A 15,857-nucleotide genomic window follows, 5' to 3' on the forward strand; every position below is an offset into this window, starting at 1 on the left:
ACTTCATTAACTCATTGGTTTGTGCACATCAAGCAAGCATGTTTGAAAAAGATTTTAGCTTTTTCAAATATATTTTGTCGTCTTTTTACAGTAGTATTATTAGGATAAGAGCAGCAGAGGACAAAATGTCTTTTTTTAGTAAGCAACTTTTTATTTCGATTCTACATTCGACAAAATTTCTGCAATTTATGATGCCGCAGTTCCTAATAGAGTAAGAACGGTCTTGTTTATTCTCCAAAGCCTATTGTTGCTCTCATTAAAGCTGTCCCGAAGAGCCTCAACAAAAGTGTGTGTTGCTTCAGCTGGCGGTGTGCCGACATTTCTTTGTGCTGTTGCCAGTAGATCATACCTCACCCCGGTGCGTGACGAAGAGTCGGAGTCTCAGCGGAAAGCCAGATCCAGACAGGCGCGGCAGTCCAGGAGGTCCACACAGGCGAGTCTAGACGATCATCTAAACACCTCTGCTGGAACTCTCTCTAATAATAGACAAGATCCACAGCGCTGTTTACGTTATTAGATCACTATTTGTTTGTGAGACTTTTTATAAGATGTATTGATCTCTCCATCAAATATATTGTTGCAGTTATAAAAATAATGACAACGTAATTGAAACCATAACAATTTGTGGGGCTTATTTAGCAGCATCAGAAACTAATGGCATGATTTTGACCCTTTGACCTTGTTTTTTTTTTTTTTTTTTTAGGGTGTGACCTTGACTGATCTCCAGGAGGCAGAGAAGACCATCGGTCGCAGTCGTCCCACGCGGCCTCGAGAAGAGGAGAAAGAAGAGAAGGAGAAACAGGACAAGGAGAAACAAGAAGAGAAGAAAGAGACGGAAACCAAGGAGGATGACTACAGGTCACGCTACCGCAGCTTTGAAGAGGTGAGGGAAAACTCCTTTCTTTTCCCTGTTCACAGAGAATAGCGCAGTTTGTGGAATTCTAACTAGCATTCTAGGTTTTTAGTGTCGCATGAATTTCTTTTCTTTTCTGATTCTTGTCCTCCAGAAGTACCGGAGCACCTCTTTGGCCTCGACCACCACGGCCTCCTCCACCCTGCCTTCCTCCTCGTCTAGCAGCTCGTCTTCTCTGTACAGCACCTCCTCTCTGAACCGGCCCAACAGCCTGAGCGGTCTCACTTCCTCCTACAGCCGCACCACACGCGACACTGAGAGAGGTACAGCACAAAAACGTACTCAAGACATTATATCCAGGTCCTCTTTCATACAAACAACAGAATAGATTTTATACATAAAACCTGTGAACTTGCCCGTTAATGGAAGTGTTTCTTGTGACATGAAACTTGTACAGACAGCGTACAGCAGTGATTATATCTACTGTTCCCTCTAGTGCAAAATGCAATCTCTGTAGGGTCACTGAGTCGAGGGACATGGCACAGGAAGGAAAATGAGTAATAGGGCTTTGTGGTGCTTCAGGAACTGCCATACAGACAGGAAATTCCTGTAGTATTGTTGCAGACTGACTAAGCCAAGAATCAGTCTTCATTCACTTGGAAGCTAACATTTAGTAAGAAGAGGATTGCTTTTCCATTGTTGATTGTGATACACTATCGTTCAAAATGTCAGAATACTGGTATTAGATTTGTTTTATTGTTTAGTAGGGATGTAACGATTTAACGATTTTTAATTGAAAATTGACTCATGTGGCCATTCAAATCAGTTGAAATGCTTAACAAATCACGATTCATTTAAGGGTAGGAGATTATATGCATTTAAGTCTGATGGGAACCTACTGTCTTCATAAAAGTTCAGCTGGTATTTTTTTTTTTCATCTTTCCTCTGTATACATTTATGTTCATAAGCTGCTTTGTTTACAGCCGAAACCAAGGACACGCTTTAAGAGCCACCTGCTGGCAGAGAATGAGCCTGCGTCTTGTTCGGCTTGTCTTCTGTTTCGTTTTCTTGCAGATATTTTTTATGTAAAGTTTAAAAAAACTGAAGTGGGAGCATTCTGTTTTTACTTCAAAATTATACAAACTTATTTAGCTTAAAAACTGCTCATGATGCATGTATGCAACATCTTTGTTTGAATAATGATTAAAATGCAGTGGTTGCTACTAATTTTAAATGCAAAAAGCACAGACAAAGCCTTAATCTTGTTAATATGAAGAGATTTTTTGTATTTGTGTTACTTATTTATTTGATTTGGGGCTTATTTTAAAATTTAAATTAAATGTGTCCTTTTATTATTGCTTGGACAAATTGCTGCACATTTCTTTGTGAAATTTAAATATAACACTTTAATAATCTACTTGTATATTATTTATTTTTTTGTTATTTACATTTACATTCGTAAATTTTTTACATTTGTTTAAATTGTGTCATTTAGCAGACATTTTTAGCCCAAACGAATTACAAATAAGGACAATAGAAGCTATCGAAACTAACAAAAAATCTATAATATTCAAGTAGATTATTAAAGTGTTATATTTAAATTTCACAAAGAAATGTGCAGCAATTTTTCCAAGCAATAATAAAAGGACACATTTAATTTATAATTTGCCTTAAATTTTATTTCATAAAAAACAAAAATTATAATCGCAAATCGAATCGCAGATTGAATGGGGATTGAACTGAATCGTTACATCCCTATTGAGTAGTGTTAATTCATTTTCAAAGAATAATTTTTATTCCATTAGCTCAGACAGAATTTCTTGCCTGGAGTCATATCCTTCCTGTAAATAAAAGAGAGATTTCCACTAGTGGTTAGTGTATGTTCATAGTGTTCAGTTGTACTCCTAAAGAACCACATGTCTGTCTTCTGACCAGAGTCTGATAGAAAAGATAAAGAAGATGACGCTGAAGACAAGTCTCAGCCACGCTCTATACGTGAGCGCAGACGACCTCGAGAGAAAAGACGCTCGACTGGAGTGTCCTTCTGGACCCAGGATGTAAGAAACTTTTGGCCGCTCACACAAACTCACTCTACAAAAGACATGATGGAAGCTTTACAATCAGGCTCCATTCTGTCACCAGCCATGATGGTTATAAATCTATAAACGTTTCAGATTAATGCATGCCTCTACAGATCACTTACTTCTGATTGGGCAGGAAGAAAAGTTACCTGCCAGCTGGTCATTAACTCCATTTTATGTTCATGCCAAAGCGTTTATGTGCATTTAGTGATTGGCGACTTAATTTTGGACCCCGTTTTCTTTCATAGTTGGAATATAGTGGAATTTGAAATGTGTTTCTATGTTACAGAGTGACGAGAACGAGCCAGATCAGCCTTCAGATGAAGAAGGCAGCACTAAAGGAGAGCCTCAGGTGAACATCATCTCACCTCTAATGCATCTGCCAACACAAATATACCAATTAGAAAAACGCTAAGTTCCAAACAAATTGAATAAATCAGCTGCTTATTTTGTCGGGCTGTTTTTGAAGGACTTCAAGGTTTTTCATCTTGTATAGTCAAAGAACAGATTGACTTTCCTTCATGCTTGGTAGGACAAACAATTCACTCGCATTATTACTGTGTGTCTGCTGACTGCTGACCCCGGCCTCGTCCTTCAACTTCCTGGAATTGTCCTAGCAGCGTTAGTCATCTTTAAAATGAAAGTCGGCCTGATTCACCGCCCGTCGACTGTCACCTATTACAGGAATAGTTAAGTGCTCAGAAATCACACTTCCAGCGATTAAAAGAAACTACATGGCTAGTCACATGAGTTATTTAGTGTGTACGTAAGCTGTTAGTTGTGTTCGTATTGGTGTGACTAAGATGATATTGTGAGTCCAGTGAGGTAAAGATAAATATCCTGCATATCCTGTCTCGGCATGATCCTGGAACCAGATCACTCGCAGTCGGGCGGAAAACTGGGAACGAGGGATTCAAAAGTGGTGACAATTTATTTGAGTCAGGAATGTCAAGAATCAAAGAGCAGGTCCAAGCTCGTTTGGGTCAGTGGAAGAAGAACATGAAACATTTTGCACGTATCAAGTGGAAGAAGCACCAGCTGACGCCTCCAATCATCCCCCTGTTACCTAACCTTTTCAAGTGTGTTTGTTACAGCATGTCACCCAGGTTTAAATTTAGCTCCGATAGAGCTAAAGATCAGTTTTGGGTTGAATGGTTGAAGTGTTCAGCGGGCCGCAGTATGAAAGAAAATCTAATGGGGTCTGTGGGTTCTTTATGAGACAGCTGTTTTTTTGTTGGCTTAATAGCACACGTTTCCTCTTAGTGTGCTGTTCTGTGTCAAAAAGGAAGTTGGGACACAAAGCTAAGTGCTTCAATGTGCTTCCAGGGCAGTCGGCTAAAGGAAGTGGGCTGCGCTGTCACATGGGTCATTGCCTGAGAGCTTCTCACAGCCCAGGCTCTGAGCTCCAGTTGTATTCTCAATACTGAGGCTTCACACTGGCTCCCGGCCAACTGTTTCCAACCGCTTGCTATGAGAACTGATGAGGGAAGATTTTGGTTGTGTTTAGAATGGAATACTATTTGACTGCATTTTGAAAATAGAGAATGATCAAATATGTCAATACAATTCATATGTTTTAATATAATATAAAACAATAAAATATATACTTTTATGTTTTATATTCAAATATAATTGTAATATAAATAACTTTTTCTAATGTCCAAATGAAAAAATTGGTCAAGCAACTTGGTTTATATATATATAATATAAATATATACCTAATGAGTATAAGCGTATACATATATATTTATTTACATTTTAAAAATTATTTAATATTACTTAATGTTTCTCAGCAGTCAAATTGAATAATTAGTTGAGCAACAGGATTCCCATGAGAAATCTGGAAAAGTCAGGGAATTTTTGTCATTTCCAGACCTGAAAGTATCTAATCTTTATAGTTTATAGGCATGAATGTACTTTTTTCTAATTAAAATCAGCTCTAAAATATTTCATTAGCTAGCAAAGGGTGACTTTGGAGTTCAGGCTCTATAAAATTGGAACTTGGAAACCACTGAATTGGAACAAAATTGGAAAAACTGGAACCATTCAAATTAGTCTTTAGAAGGTGAGAGAACTATTATTACTCAGGTTCATTTGCCACACACATCCAGTATCATTGCCTTATGGGATGCTGTGTCTCACATGATGTGCTGTGGTGGAATACTGCACATTTTGTCAATTGGTAACAGTTTCATGCATACCGAATATTATATTGTGCACAGTATGCATACTGCAGACACAGTGGTTAGTATGCCATTCCAAACTCATTCCAATACACCCTGTGTGTGTTTTGAGTGGCTGAGGAATAAGATCAGACCCAGAAGTCTTGGCTGCTGATCAGGAATTCGTGAAGAAAAGCCCAGCAGGACCGAGAGGTCTCAAAACTCAACCTTTGACTTCCACCTTGATAAATGTGACACTTGCATGGAAGTCAAACCTTTTGAAGCATGAATTTTATTTAGTAGGACCAAATCAAATGGATTACTATCAGATGTCTTCAAACACGTCCTTTACTGTAGAGCGGTAAATGATAGCTTGCCGACCCGTGCAGACTCATTGAATAGCAGCATTAAGCAGGCCATCAGAGCCAGGAATGAGAGCGTCACAATCCATCCCAGACTAATTGATAATCTGCATTCTAGATGCTATGGTAGTCTAGACATTAGACAAACTAAATGCATTATGAGCATGTGATTGATTAACAGCAGGTACAGACTTTGTAATAACTTCCTCTCTCTCTGTTTACATCCACAGAGCGACAGACTATCCAGGTATGTATCCCAAAACACGCCAGGTCACTTGAGTGCATCTTGTGTTCGTGCTTATTATGAGAACCCAAGTGAATAATATAAGTAACCCTCATTTCCCCCCTTCAGGAATGACCCTGTCTCTACTAGCACTTCCTCCCTCGACCGTTACGAGCCTTTGAGTAGCCGTGGCATAGGAGAGAGCCGGCGGCCATATTCTCGCTTCGAAAGAGACGACACCAATGATTATAAGAAGGTACAAACTTTGCGCTCTATGATTATGCCCTGTTAAATAGTGGTTTCCTTATGGTTGAGTGTTTACCCAACATGCCCTTTCCGCTTGTAGCTTTATGAGCAGATTTTAGCTGAAAACGAGAAGTTGAAAGCTCAGTTACGTGATACAGAACTGGAGCTGGCAGACCTGAAACTGCAGCTGGAGAAAGCCACGCAGGTGAGATCCTGTCCACGATTCATTTTCTGAGAGAAGGGAAGAGAAAGAATAGAAATGGCTAGAATCATTCAATCATATAAATAAATGAATCCAAATGGACCCAACCAATATGATTTCTAGGCCAGAAAAAGAAACCCGCTGAACTCATCCATCGTGTTGTTTGTGTTACAGAGGCAGGAGCGTTTTGCTGATCGATCGCAGCTGGAGATGGAGAAAAGGGTAAAAACAACTTTTACTTGAATTTGTTGTCTCGTGAAGCATTGAATGTATGAAATCATCGTTCACCATCCAAGTTCAAGTGTCATGGCAGTAGATAAGCAGGTGTACTTCACACTAGTGCAGTGCTCCTTTATGGATAAAGCCCCATATCAGCACATCTCAACTCAAATGCTGAGATGTTTACAAACTGAATTCTGGCCTCCATCGGCCAAATGGTTTGTAACTTTTCCACATTGGTTTATGTCTGAAGGTTGCAGGCAGGTGTCAGGCTCACCTGGGTGCTTTGGGTAATGTTTAACCTGGATTTAAAGTGTTTACAGCTCTGCTAGTGGCTGAATCACGTGCCTCTCACAGCCTCGGGGTTGGAACCAAACCCCATCAGCCAATCACAATCCCTATTTCACTCTTTTTCTTGAAATCACTAAAGTGACACACCTTTTCAGACTTGAAAAGAATAATGGATCCTTTGAGATATAGAGTATGGTGTGGTATCTGCATGTGTGTGGGATATCATCTCTGTGTGAAAATCATTCTAAAACTTATTAGCTTTTTTGGTTCCGGTTTCATCCATATTTATGTAGTTTACATGTATACTAGTTATTTACATTATTCCTTCAATTATGCACTTCAATGCATACAGACTGAAGTAGTTTAAGTCTTTGGTTCTTTAATTTAACATTTAACAAAAACCCACCAATTCATCTCAACAAATTAGAATATGGTGACATGTCAGCTAATCAACTCAAAACACCTACAGAGGTTTCCTGAGCCTTCAAAATGGTCTCTCAGTTTGGTTCACTAGGTTACACAATCATGAGGAAGACTGCTGATCTAACAGTTGTCCAGAAGACAATCATTGACACCCTTCACGAGGAGGGTAAGCCACAAACATTCATTGCCAAAGAAGCTGGCTGTTCACAGAGTGCTGTATCCAAGCATGTTAACAGAAAGTTAAGTGGAAGGAAAAAGTGTGGCAGAAAACAACCAACCGAGAGAACTGCAGGCTTATGAGGATTGCCAAGCAAAATTGATTCAAGAATTTGAGTGAACTTCACAAGGAATGGACTGAGGCTGGTGTCAAGGCATCAACATCCACCACACACAGACGCGTCAATGAATTTGCTGAACCACAGACAACGATAGAGGCGTCTTACCTGGGCTAAGGAGAAGAAGAACTGGACTGTTGCCCAGTGGTCCAAAGTCCTCTTTTCAGATGAGACTAGTTTTGTATTTCATTTGGAAACCAAGGTCCTAGAGTCTGGAGGAACGGTGGAGAAGCTCATAGCCCAAGTGGCTTGAAGTCCAGTGTTAATTTTCACAGTCTTTGATGATCTGGGGTTTAATGTCAACTGCTGGTGTTGGTCCATTGTGTTTTTTGAAAACCAAAGTCACTGCACCCATTTACCAAGAAATTTTGGAGCACTTCATGCTTCCTTCTGCTGACCAGCTTTTTGAAGATGCTGATTTCATTTTCCAGCAGGATCTGGCACCTGCCCACACTGCCAAAAGCACCAAAAGTTGGTTAAATGACCATGGTGTTGGTGTGCTTGACTGGCCAGAAAACGCACCAGACCTGAACCCCAAAGAGAATCTACCGGGTATTGTCAAAAGGAAGATGAGAAACAAGAGACCAAACAATGCAGATGAGCTGAAGACCACTGTCAAAGAAACCTGGGCTTCCATACCACCTCAGCACTGCCACAAACTGATCACCTCCATGCCACGCTGAATTGAGGAAGTAATTAAAGCAAAAGGAGCTCCTACCAAATATTGAGTACATGTACAGTAAATGAACAAACTTTCCATAAGGCCAACAACTCACTAAACATGTTTTTTTTTTTTTTTGATTGGTCTTAAGAAGTATTGCAATTTGTTGAGATAGTGAATTGGTGGGTTTTTGTTAAATATGAGCCAAAATCATCACAATTAAAAGAACCAAAGACTTAAACTACTTCAGTCTGTGTGCACTCAATTTATTTAATACACGAGTTTGACAATTTGAGTTAAATTACTGAAATTTTTCCATGGCATTCTAATTTATTGAGATGCACCTGTGTATATTTACTCATAAAATAAAATGATAATTTAACAATTTCTAAATAGTTATTATTATTACTTTAATTACACTGTAGAGTTATTATGTAACTTATTTTGCTCAGATCAGGTGTGAGCTTGAACAAACCCGACTATATTTCTAGCTCTTGATCTGCTTCACTAAGCAGTGTGTGGTTTCCTTCACTTTGTTCACTTCTTTCTCTGTTTTGATGTGAATTCACCTGAAGCATCCATGATTCTGTGTGTGCATCTTTCTTTGTTTGCAGTGATGGTGAATCATGCAGATGTTTGTGATTTATGGCCATGTGAGCTAACGTGTGTGTGTGTGTGTGTGTCTGTCTGCAGGAAAGAAGAGCTCTAGAAAGGAAGATTTCTGAGATGGAGGAGGAACTAAAGGTACTTTTTGTTTGTGTTTTTAAACCGTGTCTGTGTTGTGTGCATCACCAAAACATACAATAAGTACAAAAATGTAAAACTTTACATGTTTAAGTGAAGTTTGATCCACTTTTGTAGAAATTCTATGCGTGTTTGTATGTGTTTATATGGCCTAGTATGCTAGCATGTAGATTACCTGAGCTATAACAGCCATGGACTAAAAGGTACAAGTTTACCCATTTCAGCCAAATTGTTATACTGTACATTCTTTCAAATCTCTTTTCTGACATGAATATATTATGACAAGTTGGCTCTTGTGATATACTTTTGTAAATGATTGTTTGTGGTGATTACAAAGAAGTTAATGTTAAAAGACGTTTTCGCTAGCCTTTGGTTTGCGTGATTGTTGTATATCAGTATTATAGAGTTCTCCACTGAATTCACCCTATGTCTTAAGTGTGTGTGTGTGTGTGTATTTGCGTGCATGTGAATCTATACATGAAACTATATATTGAGGACTAAAACTGATATATACATTTTTATAATTTATATTATAAATTATTTATTGTAATTTATTTTTTATTTTTTTATTTTTTTGGTTCGCTAGAAGCATTTCACAACCTTTTTGACTCCAAGGGCCCACTATTGTCAAAGACAATATTCAAAGGTCCCCAAAGATATTTCTGGAACTTGTTATAATGACCAAGCTGCTCATAAAAAAATTAAATAAATAAAAAATATTTTTATATATAGATATACATATAAAAACTTTTCGTAACTGTTGTTAATGGGTTTATTTATAAAAATGTCAGTGAAATCGTTATTTGGATATTGGATGTTATTTGTGTTTCCAGTTTTGTTTGGTTTTCTATTATTGTTATTTTGTACTCACAGACAGCAATTTCTATCTGATAAAATATTTTAGAGCTTGAAATAACTTAAAAAATTCTATTTAAAAAAAAAAAAAAAAAAAATCTATGGCCTTTTAAAAATTTCTTCAGGTCTAGAAATTACACTTTTAAAATCAGAAATTACATCAGCTAATGTCTTGATTTTTAGCTGTTTTAGCTTTTCAAGATTTAAAATCTTCTTTTCCGTTTCTTTGAATTATTTTTGAGATCCCTTTTTTTCCTTCAGTGATGTATCATTCACTTCTACGTTATCACATTCCTTTTTTTTTGTCTATCATCTTCTCCTCTGTGGTTCTTTGTCTTTCTCTTTCTCTCGTAGAATCTTCCTCAGGTAAAGCAGGTGCAGTCTCTGCGTCAGTATAATGAGCGTTTGCAGGCAGAGAACAGGGCGCTGGCTCGCGTGCTCTCCAAAATCTCACAGGGCTGCAGCCACCTTCCCGCTGTAGACCTGTAGACCCGCCCCCACCTCCCCTTACACCCCTCCTCATGCTTCATTCAGCTCCGCCCACGCCCATATAAAGGCAGGTGCCAGCCTGTGTCTGAGCTGATACCCCACCTTCCTTTTTGCGGCTTTTTTTATTTAATTTTTTTTAACACAGTACAGTTATTGCTAAAAATGGCTACAAAATACTGTACCTTTTATGTATTTTTAGAAATGACTGATATTTAGCAATTTTTTTTATCAGTATTAAATGTGTTATTAAAACATAAAATATTTTTTTTTTTTTTTTACGGACAGCATTATACAAAAGGCATGTTTCTTTGATTTAAATAAATAATTTTAAAATAAAAAATAAACCATTTTTACCCAGATTTTTATGAATTAGGTTTACAAATGACATCTATAAAAATCTACTTTCATTTAGAATAAAATATTAAACGTTTCGTTTTTAAAATTGTACAAAAAAAAAGTATGTTTTTATTAAACACTGCTCATATGTATCGTACAGTTCCTGCTATTTTTGAAACTCTTTTTTTTTTATATATATATAAATTGTACTGTTTTTTTTTTTTGTTTGTTTGTTTTTTTGTTTTCTCAGATTGTTTGATCTTTTTTTGGGTTCCCCCTTCGAATGTGTTGCTGTGAAGTGCAGTTCCCTTTGGATGACTCCAGCATCTTGCATGAGGTGCTTGACTGGTTTTTGAAAAATCAAATATAGTTAATCTGCTTTTTTTCTTTTTTGAGACCCGCACCAACCCCCCAGGCCCAGATTTTTGGGGATCTGGAGCTGAACTGCTATTTATGCTCTGCCTGAGGCTAATCTGGATTGCATGGCTTTTGGAAACTCATGCATTTTAATCCACAGATTGTCGCTGGCAAACGCTTAAATTACTTTGGAGCTTTTCTAGCGTAATCCAGCCAATTGTATACAGAATGAAACATATTTTTGGATGCTTACCTGTATATGTGTTTAATATAACTATTATTTTTTTTGTCTACTTATTTCTTTTTCTCAGTTCCGTTTTGTGACTTACTTTAACACTGTTTTTATGGACCGTTTTCAATGCATTTTTCCAGTCTACAACTGCAGTACTCAAACTGTAAACCTCTCTCTTGGGAAGTATCATTACATCGTTAAAATGTAATTGTCAGTGCCAAGTTTATCACAAGGAAGTTGTTTCTTTGCGTTCCTGCAAAATATCTAAAGTTCTTCACTGGCACACAATTTTTTGCCTTTTATTTTAGAAATAATTCACTCCAAAATGAACATTCTGTCATCGTTTACTCACCCCCATTGTGTTATAAACTTGGATGACTTTCTTTAGTGGAAGTTTGGTAGCTAAAATGTACCGTTAAGCTTACTGGGACTGTAAAACTTCGTAATGGGCAAAAAAGGGCCATGAAAGTGGTCCATATTACTCTTATTCATTTTTAGGACCTATGAGGTCACATGATGGCTTTTTGTGAGAAAATGAAGTCAGGGCTTTTGCTTAACGTCCTTTAGTTGTTCACAAATAGAAAGAAAGCCACACAGGTTTGGATCCATATGAGGATGAATAAACGATGATGACTTTTTCATTCATGGTTGGGCTATTACTTCAGCTAGTTGCTCCTAACTGATTCTTTTTCGTAAACCTGTTTGATTGTATTTACAGTTTCCAGTTAGTCCAATTAGTAGAGTAGTTTTCCTGACTTCTATCCATCTGTTCAGTGTTGTACGGTCAGTGAGGACAGTGGTGGTGAAATCTCAGCTACAGATCTGTAACCTGAAGACCGACGCAGCTCAGGTGTCGAGTAGCACTCAGTGTTGTGGTTTATACAGACACTTGTGTTCAAGCCTCTTTATTTATTCCGTCCAGTCGAGGACACACAAAAGGACTCTGTGTGTACACAGAGAGAGAGAGGGAGAGAGGACCGTCTGGCCTGAGTTCTGTTCTAATCTTGAGAGTGCATGGCTATGGTTTCCCATTGATCTGCAGTGTGCCTGTGTGGATTCCCGGTGCTTTTTACCGAAATGGTGCTGGTTGTCGTGATGAGGAATCTGCTAACTCAGAACCAGGCTCATTTCCGCTGATTTCAGAGCAGCTTTTGCAATTGGAATTATTTTGATGTTTCATTTTCGCTATAGCAATTATTATATTATTTTATTTTGCTATTGCAATAATTGCACGCATAAAAAGTGATTCTAGATCAGGCACCATAACCATGTCGGTAAAAAGGGGGGTTGTGTTGAATAGGAAGTAGGGCTGAGCGATATATCTAACGATATGATCATGCGCATCTAGTCAGTAAATCTGGTCCCATGATTAGCGCTCAATCGCCATCACCTGCTTTCAAATGGAGTGACATTTAATAGACAGAGCTGTATATCAGTGACAAGCTACGCAATATCGCGTTCATTATCGCCTTTGATGAATACGCAATATGAACGCGATATTGCGTAGCTTGTCACTGATCTACGGCTCTGTCAATTAAATGGCGCTTCATTTAAAAGCAGGTGATGGCGATTGAGCGCTAATCATGGGACCAGATTTACTGACTAGATGCGCATGATCATATCGTTAGATATATCGCCCAGCTCTAATCGGAAGTGCTGTTCGAAGGAAGGAAGGACGGATGCCGCAATTAACAAACCGCAGCATCTAGAGCCACCCCAACAACACAGCACTTGTCCTTGTCTGTTAATCTTAACCCGTCCCTTTCCTGTTCTCTCTTCCAGACGCTACCAGACTTGAAAGCAGACAACCAGAGGCTAAAGGACGAGAACGGAGCGCTGATCCGAGTCATAAGCAAGCTTTCCAAATAGAGAGACCCTCTCCACAACCTCCGACAGTAAACGGTATTGCACATCTAGATATTAATACGAGACAACGGCGACAAGAAGGCTCCGTCTCCCCCCCTCGGTTTCTCAGTCCTCAGCTTTCCCTCGCTTCACCACCTCACCCCTCACACAGAACCACTGCGTTTACAGAACTAAGGAAAAGCGTTAGACGAGAGAATGGCATTGAACACTTTGCGGGCGGGGAAAGCCTCGAAAAACTATTTAACCAATAAGCCTTAGTTGTACATACGTCACTTGCATCAAATTTCTCTTGGCTGTCACAGAACACCTGATTTTATTTGTGCCACTTTTTTTTTCTTTTTGTGATCTATCCTTCTTTTTTGTTGTTGTTTTTTTTTTTTTTTTTGCTCCGCTCTGTATAGATGAGTTATGCAATGTGCAGCTCTCTCCTTCCATGTCCTCTTCCTGTCCTCATCATCCACCCCTAATCGTGCTAGAAGTCCCGCCTCGTCCTCCGAGGCACTGTCTCTCAGCAGAAGACTTCCCAGCATTCCACAATGTTGGCGCACGCACCGCACACTTCCTCCACTCTCTCTCTCTCTCTCTCTCTCTCTTTTGACGGACCCCTGGCTTTACCAATTAGGTGGACCTTGTGGAATCGAAGCTTTCACTTATGTGCAATATATGCATTTCTTTCTATACAAATGCTTTAAGAATGAGTCCGTCACTAGTAAATGTTCACTCTTTCACCACTTTTGGATTCTTTCCTCTTCCCCCCGACTTCTTTCTCTCGTTTCTTTGAGTTTGTAGTGTAGTTGTTGGTTTATATCTTGTACTCCTCACGTTGTTTTAGCAGGTACTGAGTGAAGTTGTATATACCTGTATGTATCGTTTGAGACCAGCACATGGCATGCATTTATTGGTTCCCTGTCTGTTACTATTGAAATATACCAACTCCAGAGGACAAAGTGTTTTAACTATTTCCTCCTCTTTTTATAGTTGGAAAAGATATTGAATAACAATAGAGCCGCCCTCTTCAAAGAGGGGAGGCTGCACTTCTTAAGTGCATTTTTTTTTTCTCTTTTTCTCAGTTTTAAAAGTGTTCGCGGTAATTGTGAGATAATAATATAATTGCTTCACTACATTTCATACATTTTATTCAGTATCTTTGGAAGAGTGCTGTTCTTTTTTTCTTATTTTTTTCACTTTTCTCTCTTTTTTTTAAGCTGTTGTATTAGCCAAGGTGTTGTCACTAAAAAGAAGATCCTAGATATCGCTAACCCAGTCCTTTTTACAATGTCTACATGCACTGTCAATGCCATGTCAGGAGTCTTGCTGTCCGGTTTAGCCAACTTTTGCCACCGTGTCAGATGAAGTCCATGCATCAGAAAAACGTTTTATGCATTTCAGTGGCCTTTTACTTAAATACTGTAGTCGGGAAAAAAATGTCGCTGTAGTTGGACTGTCAGCTGTCTCCTCTTTGGTTTAGGTTTTTAATTTGTTGTTGTTTTTTTTTCTTTCTTTTTAAAATTCCCATCATCTTGTAAAATAGATGTGTGGCTTCATCCGTGCAAGCTGTGCTGTGACTACCAACCACTGAGAGTTAATTAAAATAAACTTGTACATTGTAAAAATCTCTCTGCTTTTGTGTCCTATTTATTTTTATTTTTTTGATGACTCAAATGCTTTTAGATGTGCGAACTAGTCAACTGTTGTCGGATTATTATGCTGTTAAATGTAATATGTAATGTAATAAACTCAGCCTGTTGAGATCCAGAGTCCATTCTTATATGAATAAATGCATACATACAAGTACTTTTCATGAGTTTTCAGGGATTGAAAAAGGATTATTGGATTGGATGCTTCTCTTTTGTTACTTTGAGCAATAAATAAATAATATTAATAATAATAAATACAATTAAATTAATTTTCTAGATATGATTTTAGGAATAATCTTTTTACAGGGATCTTGCACTTGCACTTTTTTATGATAGTGGAAAAAAAATATAAAATTCTACTTTTTTCAAGTCTATGGAAGCATGTTTGAAACTCGCAATTCTTTTACCCTCAGAATTGCGTGTTATAAACTCGCAGTTGCGAAATAAAAGGCCTTAATTGTGAGATATAAACTCGCAACTCTAAGAAATAGAACTGCAAGATATAAACTCACAATTCTGATTTTCTTTTCTCAGAATTGCGCGTATATAAACTCGCAATTGTGAGAGAAAAGGCCTTGCAACTCCTAAAATAAAGTCTGAATTGTGTGATATTAAACTCGCAATTGTGAGACAAAGTCGCAACTCTGAGAAATAAAGTCAGAACTACGAGATATAAACTCACAATTCAGATTTTTTTTTTCATAATTGCGTGATATAAACTCTCAATTATGAGATAAAAGGCCTTAATTGCGAGATATGAACTCAATTCTGAGAAATAAAGTCAGAACTGCGAGATATGTACTCACAATTCTGAGAAATAAAGTCACAATTCAGATTTTTTTTTTCATAATTGCGTGATATAAACTCGCAATTGCGAGATAAAAGGCCTTAATTGCGAGATATGAACTCACAATTCTGAGAAATTAAGTCAGAACTACGAGATATAAACTCACAATTCAGACTTTTTCTTCTGAGAACATGTCAGCCATATATATATATGCATTTTCCTTATTCAGTGCCGGAAATGGGCTTCCATACAAATCAGATGCTGTTTTTTTTAGAAAAGGTAAAACTCAAGGAACCTAATCCACAGCAGCTTCAGCACCACTAGATGGCGCCTGCCTGAGCTCAGCGCTATCATTCCAGATGCTCTGCTCCAATCAAATCTCAACCTGGCATGCTTTTGTTAACAGGAAAAGCAGGAAAAGTGTTCCTTGATTAGTATTGTGAGTGTAATTCCTTTTTTTCTGATCTTACATAAGGCTTGTATTTCTCTATGTGAA

At 38.0% G+C, this 15,857-nt stretch overlaps 1 protein-coding gene across 12 annotated transcripts in view; it reads left to right on the forward strand.

Annotated features, from left to right (window-relative positions):
- The window catches only part of ppp1r12a (protein phosphatase 1, regulatory subunit 12A), a 58,389-nt gene extending 43,837 nt beyond the window's left edge, over positions 1 to 14,552 (forward strand). For 4 of the 12 annotated variants that reach the window (XM_052577359.1, XM_052577357.1, XM_052577368.1 and 1 more), the window contains 12 exons: positions 340 to 433; positions 704 to 883; positions 1,008 to 1,176; positions 2,789 to 2,910; positions 3,224 to 3,286; positions 5,689 to 5,705; positions 5,811 to 5,937; positions 6,028 to 6,132; positions 6,304 to 6,351; positions 8,752 to 8,802; positions 10,012 to 10,819; positions 12,854 to 14,552. In XM_052577359.1, the coding sequence (XP_052433319.1) occupies positions 340 to 433; positions 704 to 883; positions 1,008 to 1,176; positions 2,789 to 2,910; positions 3,224 to 3,286; positions 5,689 to 5,705; positions 5,811 to 5,937; positions 6,028 to 6,132; positions 6,304 to 6,351; positions 8,752 to 8,802; positions 10,012 to 10,146 (1,111 nt within the window). In that variant the 3' untranslated portion in view covers positions 10,147 to 10,819; positions 12,854 to 14,552. Of the gene's footprint in view, positions 1 to 339; positions 434 to 703; positions 884 to 1,007; positions 1,177 to 2,788; positions 2,911 to 3,223; positions 3,287 to 5,688; positions 5,706 to 5,810; positions 5,938 to 6,027; positions 6,133 to 6,303; positions 6,352 to 6,601; positions 6,639 to 8,751; positions 8,803 to 10,011; positions 10,820 to 12,853 lie in introns of those variants that run through there. The other 8 variants (XM_052577360.1, XM_052577367.1, XM_052577363.1 and 5 more) reach the window with 5 other exon arrangements.
- Positions 14,553 to 15,857: the final 1,305 nt, after the last annotated feature.

This window comes from Carassius gibelio, chromosome A4 (genome assembly GCF_023724105.1).
Source record: "Carassius gibelio isolate Cgi1373 ecotype wild population from Czech Republic chromosome A4, carGib1.2-hapl.c, whole genome shotgun sequence".
NCBI classification, from domain to species: Eukaryota; Metazoa; Chordata; class Actinopteri; order Cypriniformes; family Cyprinidae; genus Carassius; species Carassius gibelio.